Below are 13203 nucleotides of genomic sequence, written 5' to 3'. Positions count from 1 at the left end.
TTCACTAAACCTGTATTGCACTCAAAAATACTGTCCTTTCTTTTCTTTTCAGTAGCAGTGCAGAACTTGTGACATGCTATCACCATTTTTTCCCACTGCTGTGATGAAAATAGTACAACACTGATCAAAATGGCTATAACAATGAAAATATGTGATATTCTAGTTGCTACTAATGGTATAAATGCCTAACTGAGATTTAGTTTTAACCAAAAGCCATATACAAAGAATAAACCATTTCTCTAATTAAAAGATTAAATTACATCCCAACTGGAATAAAAAACTCATGCTGTAAGAAAATGCATGCATTTGTAAATGGTACAGTGCACAAGGGGCAGAGTGACAATTTTAAATGTAGAGGGCAAAAGAGGCTTCTCAGAGGATGTGGCAAAAGAATTAAAATTTGAAGAATAGGTAAGAAGTAGTTGGAATTGGTAAGGAAAGGACATAACTTCCCTTCCTGAAGTACTTCAACTAGCCAAATCAAACAAAGAACTCAAAGACAGCAAAGACATGGCATTTTAAAAATTATTATATAATTCTGCTGACATTATAAACAAGCAAATGTCAGCATTTATTATTGAAAAAAGAAATCCCAAAATGTTATTGAAATAAAAATAACAGCCAGGAGGAGTTGGAAGGAGAGATTCAAATATAGAGAAGAGGAAATCATATTGCATTTCTCATCTTACACAAGGTGAGTCAACATATTCTGCTTCATTTTTAATGTTAGTAGAGAAATACAAGCTCAGTTATCCCTCTGGCTTATTTACTTCAGAGGATACTGGTCCAAAATGAAAATATAGGATGTATAACTTTCAAATTACTCTACTGAAGAACATTTAAGAATGGTAAAAATATAAGGAGTGGGTAGAAAAAAATAAGAAGAAAATTCCCAAATAAAAGTATAAAGTAATAGAAATGAAATTAAGTAGGTCAGATAGCAAGAAATATAACAAAATACTGTTTATGAAGAGAAGTATCTAACACAGATAGGATAAAAATAAAGTGATAAATACACCAAATACAAAGAAAGTATGGATTACAAATATCAACATCAGGCAAAAACTTTAGACAACAGGCATTAAATGGTACAAACTGATCAAATTTTAATTCACAACGAAGGTATAAGAATAAATTTTTATGAACTAAATAATTTAGGATTGAAGTTCTCTTTCATTGATGAACTATACACAAAGCATAAGAATATAAATAAGTAAATAATATAAATGTAAACTTGGGTCTAAAAGTTACATGCTGAATCTAACAAAGAGAATATACATATAAAAAGATGTTCATAAAATACTTACAAAAACAGATCATCTATCTACACTACAAAGAAAAAGATCTCAATAATATTTTTTAAAAAATTGAGATATGATAGGCTTCAGAATCTTATTCTAATTAAACTAGAAATAAACACAGCCCATGACAAAGCACATTCTTCTAAACATTCTTGGGTTAAATAAGAAATCAAAACGGCAAACATAAATTAGAAAACAATGCAGCTGACCCTTGAATAAAACAGAGTTTAGGGAACATCAACCCTCTGTACAGTGGAAAATCCACGTATAACCTATAGTTGGCCTTCTATATTCATGGTTCCTTCAAGTCCTCAGTTCCTACATATTCATCTCCACAGATCATGTAGTACTGCAGAATTTACTATTAAAAAATATCTACATTCAAGTGGACCTATGCAGTTCAAATCAATAAAGAGGCAACTGTAATTTATAAAATTTGCTCAGGACAAAACATCTATCTTTGCATACAAGTCTGACCACTTCCTTTTAACAGAAGTAAAAGTAAAGGTCACTGGAGTTGAGGAAGTCACAGAAGTTTTTAATTAAGACATTAAATTGCTCATCCATGTGATCAAAGGAAATCCCCCATAAAACAGCAAGAATTGAGGCATAGCCAAGAGATAAGTGCCAAAGTACCCAATTAATTTGGAAAAATCACCAAGAGGGGAATAGATGATAGAGTCAAGAGATATCAATCCAGAAATTGATAGCAATTTCCTAGCTGAAAGGAATATGTATATAGTACTTGATTTTCATTCCAATAATAAAGGTGTAACATCAGTTCCTTAAGGGTGATAGCCAGATTGTTGATAACCATTTATTGACCAATTAATACAGAGGTTTGAACTACTAACCATTTTAGTAGTTTGATCAAACCAGCTATAAGAAATACTTGCATGGAAGCTTCTATATATAAGGATACATAAGATGTATACAAATTCAAAACAAAGAATGTCCATACACTTCATGTGAATAAATGAACATGAACTAGAGGAAGGTAGTCAATGTTATCTCCTCATCTTTTCCTTAAGACAGATTTTTACTTAGCATTCATTCCATACAATGACAAAATAACTATGAATATATTTAGGTTACTTCATACTATATTCAGTAGTTTGATGCTTTCTTGACTAGCCTTGGACTTGTTAAACTCTGTTATTTACCATCAGCATATAAAGTTTCCAGCAAGCTAAATGCTGTATTATATTAGGAGTATTAAGGAAGAAAAAATACCTTGTTAGTGGAATTGATTTTTTCCTGGGAAACAACAATGAGTTTTTCTGCAAAAAAAGATAAATTTTTAGTTTAAAGCAAATAAAACCAACCAACCAGTAATTTTTGCTGCCTTTTCCTCTTGGTTCACTCGGTTCTCATCATCATCTTCATTATCTTCTTCAAAGTCATCTAGATTGCCAATGTCAGCTTGCTTCATACTCATTAAACTAGCCAAACTTTGCATGTCTTCATCCCTACATCAATGATAATAGTTTATTAAATGACATTGCCAAAAAAAGGGTTGTTTCTTAATAAAATAATATTAATATATTTCTTCTCTCTAAATGTTAACAAGACTTTTTAAACAGTTATACAAAACTACTGAATAATCTAAACATTCATTAATTTTTAAATTGAACATTTAATTAATAGACAGTAAATATTAACTGGTTAGTTAAATTCTGTGCTACATATCTAAAATTTTCTTCATGGAATTAAAGTATGGTCTTCTGATCACAAAGTTTAGAAACAAAAACTTGTTTCATAAAATATCAGGACAGTCTGCAAAGCAGATGAGATCTAGACTTTAAAAATATTCAAACTTGCAGAAGTAATTAGAATAGAAATTCTTAATCTAAAGTCCAAGAATCCTTTTGGTTTTGTGTGTAGGAGTAAAAAGAAGTGGTAAACCCTGTAAATTATATTTAAATCTTATTTAGATGTGTATTTTTCTCAAAGAAGTTTAAACTTGCCAAAAGTTAAGAAACTATAGTAATTGAAAAAGCACTTGAAAGCCTAGCCTTTGTAAGAATTACATAATGAAAAATGGGTTAAATTTCCATCTTGGGTTAATTAAAGACCATACATTTGATAAAACACAAAAATGATTTTTATCTTAAAGTATTTTAAATACAAACTTATACAGTGTACTACTCAATATTAACTAATGTAAGTTTTCTTGATCTGTTATTTTCACCTTAAATTTCAAATAAATTACAGTGAATGAAACATATTTCTAACATGAGATGTACTAACTAAATTTCAATCTGGTATTTTTCCACCAAATCCAGAAAGCTGAATTAAAACACTGTTTTTCATTTTACTACAATAAAAACAAAACAAAAGACACTTTTCTTTTGTAAAGTATGCTTGTTAACATTCACTTATCTTCTAAATATGATATGATTTTGCAGACTAAACTTTTTTTTTTAATTCTTCACATTTTATCTCATATAAGCTTAGTGTTAAAATAATTTCCCCTTTTCAAGACAAATTTAGTGACACAAAGTCTGTATGGGCAAAAACAGTTGTATTACTTTATGCAAATGCCTTACAAAGTGCTTTCCTATCACTAGGATAGAATTTCAATATATAATAGTGTTCTTAAAATGTTAACTTGCTTTATTTTATCTCCTATATTTTTGCCCTGAACATTTTCTTTTGGAAAGGTGAGCAGGCAACCAATGAGGAGATAGAGAGGTGGTTTAGAGTGTTCTGAGAACATACTTCACTCAAACTGATATTTGGTTTGACTGAATTTCCTCTCATGCAAATTCCCATGAATGGTGCTAAATCACTTACTGCTTCTGCCTAGTAGAAAGGAGTCCACCTTCAAAGAATCTTCTCTGATTATGTCTCTCTTCTTTCTCTGCTTCCTTTCTTTTCATTTTGGCTTGAACTTCAGGGTAAGGTCTTTATTTTTAACTTTTCAATATTTAAATCTATAATTTAAAGTCCTGAGATGAAAGACGTAATTGCTTTCTGCACTGTCCCTCTACCTCACTCCCACAGAAGCCAACTTTGCAGAGAAGAGGCTTATTGTTATCTACCAAGTCATTTGTAGATGACTGCCAAACATCTCATTTTGACTGACGCACAGAATCCAGACTAATCAGTCAAATAGACATGGCCAATTATAGTAACCACTTTCCACTAGGTCAAACACATTCAGAAGTGTGATGCAGATTAGAATGAAACGCTCATTCTTCCTATCACCATTTAAGTCTTAGGCACAGAATTTCTGTTTTCCTCTCAGTATTCCAAGTACGTACTAACCCTTTCACTACACCCAAAACATACACTTACTGTTGATTTGACTGTATGGAACAACTAAGAGAACTGTTACTATTTTTTTTCCTTGCTCTAGGTATGTTCACCTCTTTCTAACCAATTAAAATTTTATTCTTTCAGGAGACTATAACTGGGTATAGGAACTATCTTTGTGCAATGCTATGCACTGCTTAAGAAGTGATATTTGCAAAAGATAATGGTTATAGCAAACTGGTTATCTAAACTGTATTGTACTTTCCTGTGCAATTTTTGAAAGGCTGAGCCAAAGAACCTGAATTGGCAAAAGTTCCTTTAGTTCTTTCATTCTTCTTATCTAAACTTTTCATTTTGGGTTCCCCTCATGCCTCAGCCACACCACACATCTCTACAAAATGAACTGTGTACTTCAGAGTACAACTACTTACACTGAAGACACTGAAATATAAAACCTATGATAACCTATAATACACATGTTAAATTTTTTAAAATTGCTAAAGTCATTTTTATATTACTGTTCATTCTCTAGCGTCAAAAGAGACTATAAATAACAAGAAGTACATCTAATTCAGCTTCAGAAACAAAGAATGGCAAGAATGATTGGTATGTGGTAGGGTGTTCTCAACTGTTGCCAGTTTACTGAGAAAAAAGCTATTTACCTACAATGTTTTCTTAAACAACAAACAAACAAACATAGTTTGAAGCAGCTTATCTGACAGAAGAAACTTACGTGGCTTTTCCTTCCCGAAGGAAAATGCAAGATAATGAAAACTGAAGAGTGGCAGATACAACTTTTTTAGACAATGGCTTGAATTTTAATTTGACATCAGTCTGCGTTGGCATTGGGCTTGCATACTGTTTCATGTTGATGCTGGTGGTGGCAAGAGCTTTTCTTCGACCAGAAGGGGATTCCTGGAAGATAAAATTCATTGCATAATTTGGAGTTATTTACTTTATAGCCAAATATCTTCGAATGTTATTTTAATAATTTGATTAAAAAGCTGTTGAGACTTCCTTCTCCAATGAATTCCTATAATACTGAAATAAAACTGTAATAAGGTTATATCACAACTTTCATATCTTTTAAAAAAATTAATTTATTTTAATTGGAGGCTAATTACTTTACAATATTTTGGTGGTGTGTGCCATATATCAACATGAATAAGCCATGGGTGTACATGTGTGTGTAAGGCAGAGAAAAATTGGAGATAGCTGGCTCAGAGAAATAAGGGAAGACTAGAACAACCTTAAATATCTCAGAAAAGGAAAAGCAAGGAATGCAAACTAGTACAGGAAAGTGTCTAGGTCTCTTGTAAAAAGAGGATCTAGCTCAAAGCTAGGTATCAAAGCATTAATACTCAACAACTGTTTTCCTTCCTTTAATTATATTTAATGTAACCTAAGGTTTCCAGGCTTTCCAGGTGGCTCTGTGGTAAAGAATCTGCCCGAGATGCAGAAGACACAGGAGACACTGCAGGTTTGATCCCTGGGTGGTGAAGATCCCCTGGAGGAGGGCATGGCAACCCACTCCAGTATTCTTCCCTGGAAAATCTCATGGACAGAGGAGCCTGGCAAGCTACAGTCCACAGGGTCGCACAGAGTCAGACGCGACTTAACCAACTGAGCACGCACACAAGATTTCCTTAAAAAAAGGTTCTAGCACAAAGCTAGGTAGGTATCAAAAGCATTAATACTCAATTCCCTCCTTTGATTATATTTAATGTCTTCTTCTATCGCTCAGTCGTGTCCAACTCTTTGCGACCCCATGGACTGTAACCCACCAGGCTCCTCAGCCCATGGAATTTTCCAGGCAAGAGTACTGGAGTGGGTTGCCATTTCCTTCTCCAGGGGATCTTCCCAACCCAGGGATCGAACCCAGGTCTCCCGCACTGCAGGCAGACGCTTTACCATCTGAGCCACCAGGGAACCTAATGATATTTCTTCCTTTTGAACCTTCAAATTTCTTAAAGAACCCCAGCCTCAGTGGCATTTCTACCTCGTTTTTTTCTAGTCTCTGAATTCTATATCTGTCCTGTACTTTGAGACTTAATTGTTCCCAGGATCTTTTCTGCTTACTCCAGTCTAAAGTTCTCTCTTCCCTAAGATGACATAAATCAAATTAGAAAGAGCTGGTTTCTCTGATTGTATGTCTGTGGTGGACACTGCTCAATGACCCCGGCAGATCTCAACTCCTCCACACAGCTACTGTCAATTTACTAAAATTGGAACACAAAATGAAACCTATTTGCTATTAAAGATGCTTAACATTAATAAACTATCTCATTCCAAAATTATTCTTTATAGCATAATAACCTAGGAAAATAATGAAAATAGAACAACAATATAATGATTGGGCATTAACTATGTTTAAGACATGGTGTTAATTCTGGAGAGATATAAAAATGAATAAGACATAATCTTTGACTATGTGTTCTAATGGTAAGGAGAAATCTTAGACACAGAGTAATTAATAAATAAGGTAAACCAGAAATCATATACCAGCAATCCTTGGGCTTTAACTATTCTGAGAGTTCAGACCTAAAATAAGACCTAATTTCTAAGCTGTGTGACTTTGAGTAAGTCAGTAAACTTGAGGCTTGGTAATTTTCCCTGTAAAATAAGGAGACCAAACAAAAATCCATTCAAGTTCTATAATGGTTTTCTACAAAATTACTCAATTGTCCAACCAAGGCAGGAGAAACTATCATTAACCTCTGAATTATTATTCAATAAATCTTTATTTGCCCTATGATTGACAAACTTGCCTAAAATAACGATATACTAATTTAATCAAAACATTAAAATGGCCTTTTTAAAAAATTTGACATTTGCCAGCAGAACAAGTGAAAATGTAATGTAGCATCCCTAAAGAATACCTTGTTTTAAAAAGTGGTCTTATCTGTCAGATTATGCACAGCAATATTACACAGAACTATTAGTGCATGTAGATGCCTTATGAATGAATTTTAAAAATGCATCAAGCACTTGAGAAGGATTTCAGACCTCTCAGAAGAAACACTTAAGAATATGCAAATACTTCAACTGAATCAAGTTGAACAGATGTGACTGTCCCAAACAATACAAATGTTCTTTCCCTGGTCGCTACTGTCAATCAAAGAATAAGATTAAGGTCCAAGGTTGTGACAATGTGCAAAATGAAAAACTATGATCTGAGAGTATCAATTTATTACACTGATATGAACAATAATCTCTCATTGTACCTTTAGAATAGCTAACAACTACTACATAAAATATAGGATTTAAAGCCTCTGTTTTGAAAGCATTACATACAAATTGCTACATATTGTTTTCATATTTGTTAAATCTATTTCACAAAATTATGCATTGATCCCTTAAAAGTAATTATTTAATTTTATAACCAAATAATCAAACTATAAAAATTAAGATAACTTGGAAATGTACATAATTTTGAAAGCCTAGTTTAAGGATGATTCCTGCAAAATCTAGAGTTTTGATGATTAACATTCTATTGATTTCATTATTGCTGAGCAAGGTAAGGTCTGGGCAGGCAAGCAGAACAGAACTCTTTTGAGTCTACAGTATCCATTTCTAATATTAACATAGGATCTCACTTAAAGCCTGTATCCTTGATAGGAAATGGGGCCTAAGTGATGTTTTTAGTAATTCTTTACCCAGCTCAGTCACTGTTTTCCTCTTTAAAATTAGCTGTCATAGAAAAGACATTTTTTACCAGAACAATAATTAGAAAAACATAAGGATCTTTCATGGCTCTAACTCCAGCTCCATGAATCTTCACTTTTTATAACCATTAGGTCTATATCTATATCCACTATCCAAGAATAGTATCATTGTTATCATCAGTTTTATAGAGAAGAATAAAATAACTGATTGCATTGCTATATGTCTTTTGTATCCTATAGTCCTTCCTTAAAGGACTAGGGGTCAGCCTGACAGAGAGACTTTAGAGATAATTACTTAGCAGCAGCAGCAGCACTATTATTACTGTCAAAGTCCTAATGCTATTTCATTTCAGATGAAGGCTGGACAAGAGGAGAAAAATAAAGGAAAAAAAAAAGTAGTAAAAGGAACCCTTAGAGAAAAGAGGTTAGATGACTGAAGTCAGTAAGAAGGGATTGTTTATATATAAACATTCAGCTAAGTTTCTGACTCTCAGCCTAAGCTATTTATATGTGAATCTGGCAGCATTTTGGGAATTATTTCAACATCCATAAAGCATAAGTTCTTATTTAGTGTTCATCAAAAAAATAAAATAAAACTAGGCCAGCTTTAGATAATTTAAATACCTGGATCCCACCCCAAGAGATGATAAACTAGAGATGGCTCAGGAATCTGTGGCATTTCTAAAAAGAATAAGTACCTCCCCTCCCAATTCCCATCTTGACCCTCTCATAAGCCCATCTCTTCTATCAAGAGATTCTGATCCAGTTAATCTAAAAATCATACTTTCAGAAATACTTCCCCTAAGGAAATTACTAAAGGAAATTTTAATCTCATTTTTCATAACTATTCTGTCATAAAAATGACTTAGCCTATATATTTCCATTTCTTTGAAACGCACATTATTGTAGTTGTAATCAGACAAACCTGGATTAGAACATGACCAGCATTTATTCTCTGGCTAATCTTTGGTATATTTCTTCATGTATCTGAGCTTCAGTTTCCCACACTCTCAGATTGGTGAGTATTTTCAAAAGCTGGACAATACCAAGTGTTAATAAGGATGAGGGACAATGTAAATTCTCTTAACACTACAGGACAGAGCTTCAATTGATATAGCCATTTTGGAAAGCAATTTGACATTACCTTGTAAAGTTGAACAGATGAATACCTTATCAATAATTTTCATCCTAGATGTGCTAAATAAATTCTTGCAATAACATATGAAAATATTTAGTAGAGTTTTATTATTAATATTCATGGACTAGTTTACCTGGCTTATTATATTAATATTAATATTATAAGTAGTCTATCTAGATTCACCAATCTTGAAATTGTTACCAAAATGCAAGTTCATGTGCCTGATGCACAGTGAAGCCAAACAATACCAGAACACCAGAGTCTGGAACAGAGAAAGGTTTACAGAGGGCTATGTAAGGATATGTGTGGCTCATGCCTTAAAAACCCTAAACTCCCCGAAAGCTTTCAGCAAAACCCTTTTATAGGAAAGGTAAGGGAGGGGCATGGTTAAATTGTTGCACACTTTTTGGTGTCAGATCCTTTGCTCTTGAGGTCAGCTCATGGTCAGGTAACGATATTCCTATAAACCTCCACCAAACAAACGTTATTCTCTGTTCTGACAAGAAAGGGCAAGTTCCCAAGACACAACTTTCACCCTCTGAGGTCTGGATCCTGACTGATGAGGCAGATCTCAGTTGGTGGCTCCCTCAAGGTCAGGTCCCCAGACCCTATCCAGCTGTCATTGCTGAGGGAGCCAGAGGCCCAGGGCCCAACTGGCCCTCAGGCTCCTTAGGCCACCCAAAAGGCGGTGGGGAGGGAGCCAGGTCCCACAGACTGCATCCTATGCAGACTGCCACTGCCGTTTGGTCACAGAGGCAGGGATGGAGGAGAGGTTCACCACTGTTTCAAGGCCTGGGCCTGGCCAGTGGGTGGTCTTGATGAGGGCTCTGGAGCCTAGCAGAACAGCCCCTGGCCTACTTCCTGGGCCCTCCAGCTCACCCACTGACCTGAGGCCAGGTAAGCTAGAGGGCCCTGGGTAGAAAACCAGGATCTGCCTCTTTCTTCTCTCTCTACATGATGACCACTACTCTGCTGACCATTGGCTGAATGCCTCATTAATGGTAATTCATTGACAGCTGCTTGCTTGGGGGAGGGGCCCATTGCATGCAGCACTGACCAATGGCTAAGTAGGACCACTAACAGTCACTCATTGACAGCTGATCACTTGGAGGAGGGGCCCATTGAAGCACCAACCAATGACTGAGCAGAAACACTAACACTAGTCGCTCACTGACAGTTGGTCACTTGGGAGAGGGGCCCATTGCAGTACCAATCAACGGCTGAGCAGGACCACTAATGGTCCTGCAGTGATCACTGCCTGGTAACAGGTGTGAGATAATGGCCGTGTGCTAAGGGCTGTGCACAGCCATGCTCTATTAGGAAAATGAGGAACATAAATGAAGCATAACTTAATGTTTGCTTAAAAATATAATGTAGTTACTTTACTAAAATCCATGCAAAGATTCCCCCCCAACGACATTCTTACCAGACCTGGAATGAATACCTCAGTGTACTCTCACTGCTATTCAAGTCCTAACAAAACAAGCAACAAGTGAATAAATGTTTTCCCTGTACAGCATAAGAGGGAAAAGATTTATAATAACTTTTCTAATTAGGAATGAACTGATTATAAAGTGAATAAATATAGTCTCACAAGACTCAAGACTTCTTGGAGAAGGAAATGGCAACCCACTCCAGTAATCTTGCCTGGGAAATCCCATGGACAGAGGAACCTGGTGGGCAAAGAGTCAGACACGACTGAGGGAGGGGCAGGCACTCGCTAGAGGCCCCAGAGCTTTTGATGGCAGAGCCAGCACTGTGGCTGAGGACTCCTGGCTCCCAGGCCTCTCTCACCAGATAGGAGCGTGGAAAACTAGTCTAAAATATACCTGAGGGCTTTTCTGGCAGCTCAGTGGAAAAGAATTGCCCCCCTGCCAAAGCAGGGGACGCGAGTTCCACCCCTGGTCTGGGAAGACCACACGTGGCAGAGCAGCTGAGCCCATGCATCACAGCCACTGGGCCAGGGCTCTCGAGCCCGGGAGCCGCAGAACTGAGGTCTGTGGGCACCAGAGCCCATGCTCCGCAACAAGAGGAGCCACACCTAGAGAAAAGCCCACGCAGCATGAAGACCGTGCACAACCATAAATAAAATCATTTAAAAAAAAAAAAAAGACTCAAGACTTCTTTACACATATTTTTTAAACAAGGTAGATTTTACCAAAATAAAAAAAGAAAAAGATAGCAAATCTTACCACTCTGCCCTCCTAAAACTAACAATACATATAACATACTGATAGCAGGACACATAGTTAAATGTAAGAAGTTGGACAAATCTTTTGTCCAAATGATCCAAGTTAGGGTCTTCTTACTAAATAGCTCATTATGAACCTCAAAATAAACATAATTAATGCCTCTTCTATTATATTTGATTGATTTTCTCTACCTAGAAATTTAACTTTCTCCCATGTAAGGAGAGAAGGATCTTACTTAGATTTTATGATTTTTTCAGAGATTACAAAAAATGTTCTAAAAATTCTGTCAAGTATTATACCTTATTATCAGTTTTTTTTTTTTTTACAACACACTGAAAATTAAACTAACGACATCATTTGAGGGGTTTTAAAAAATTTTTTTGAAACAGATCACACACACTAAAGTACAAGACATACAAGTACTAATTAACAAATAATAAAATGAACACCCTGTACCCACCATCCTGTTTAACAAACAATATCAGTACCTTAAAATCCTCATTTCCCATGCAAAACTGTCTCCCTCCCATTCCCTCATCCAAAGGTGATTAGACTCTGAATTTTGAGTTATTCCTTCCCTCCCTCTCCAAAAAAAGAATACTATCTACATATGCATCCTGGAATCAAGATTGCCAGGAGAAATATCAACAACCTCAGATATACAGATGATACCACTCCCATGGCAGAAAGTGAAGAGGATCTAAAGAGCCTTTTGATGAGAGTGAAAGAGGAGAGTGAAAAAGTAGCTCAAATCTCAGCTTTTAAACAACTAAGATCATGGCATCTGGTCTCATCACTTCATGGCAGGTGGATTCTTATCCATTGTACTACCAAGCAAGTCTCATTAAGTTCTTGATATTTATCCATGTTGATGTCAGTTCAGTTCAGTTGCTCAATCATGTCCCACTCTTTGCGACCCCATGAACTGCAGCATACCAGAGATGGCTTCCCTGTCCATCAACAACTCCTGGAGTTTACCCAAACTCATGTCCATTGAGTTGGTGATGCCATCCAACCATCTCATCCTCTGTCCCCTTCTCCTCCTGCCCTCAATCTTTCCCAGCATCAGGGTCTTTTCCAATGAGCCAACTCTTCACAACAGGTGGCCAAAGTATTGGAGTTTCAGCTCCAACATCAGTCCTTCCAATGAACACCCAGGACTGATCTCCTTTAGGATGGACTAGTTGGATATCCTTGCAGTCCAAGGGACTCTCAAGAGTCTTCTCCAACATCACAGTTCAAAAGCATCAATTCTTCTGCGCTCAGCTTTCTTTATATTCCAACTCTCACATCCATGCGTGACTACTGGAAAAACCATAGTCTTGACTAGACAGACCTTTGTGGATAAAGTAATGTCTCTTTTTAATATGTTGTCTAGGTTGGTCATAACTTTGCTTCCAAAGAGTAAGCATCTTTCAATTTCATGGCTGCAGTCACCATCTGCACTGATTTTGGAGCCCCCCCAAAAAAGTCAGCCACTGTTTCCACTGTTTCGCCATCTATTTCCCATGAAGTGATGGGACCGGATGCCATGATCTTAGTTTTCTGAATGTTGAGCTTTAAGCCAACTTTTTCACACTCCTCTTTCACTTTCATCAAGAGGCTCTTTAGTTCTTCTTCACTTTCTGCCATAAGGGTGGTATCATCTG

At 36.0% G+C, this 13203-nt stretch overlaps 1 protein-coding gene across 9 annotated transcripts in view; it reads right to left on the bottom strand.

Moving 5' to 3' along the window:
• EHBP1 (EH domain binding protein 1) overlaps positions 1–13203 on the bottom strand; it is a 386656-nt gene that overhangs the window by 205170 nt on the left and 168283 nt on the right. For all 9 annotated transcript variants that reach the window (XM_061432759.1, XM_061432760.1, XM_061432765.1 and 6 more), the window contains exons 6-7: positions 5293–5474; positions 2631–2770 (exon numbers count right to left, since the gene is read on the bottom strand). In XM_061432759.1, coding sequence (XP_061288743.1) covers positions 2631–2770; positions 5293–5474 — 322 coding nt within the window. The remainder of the gene's footprint in view (positions 1–2630; positions 2771–5292; positions 5475–13203) is intronic.

The sequence above is a fragment of the Bos javanicus genome, chromosome 11, assembly GCF_032452875.1.
Source record: "Bos javanicus breed banteng chromosome 11, ARS-OSU_banteng_1.0, whole genome shotgun sequence".
Classification (NCBI taxonomy): Eukaryota; Metazoa; Chordata; class Mammalia; order Artiodactyla; family Bovidae; genus Bos; species Bos javanicus.
Note: the sequence above shows the minus strand (reverse complement) of the source record. Positions and strands in the feature narration are given on the sequence as shown.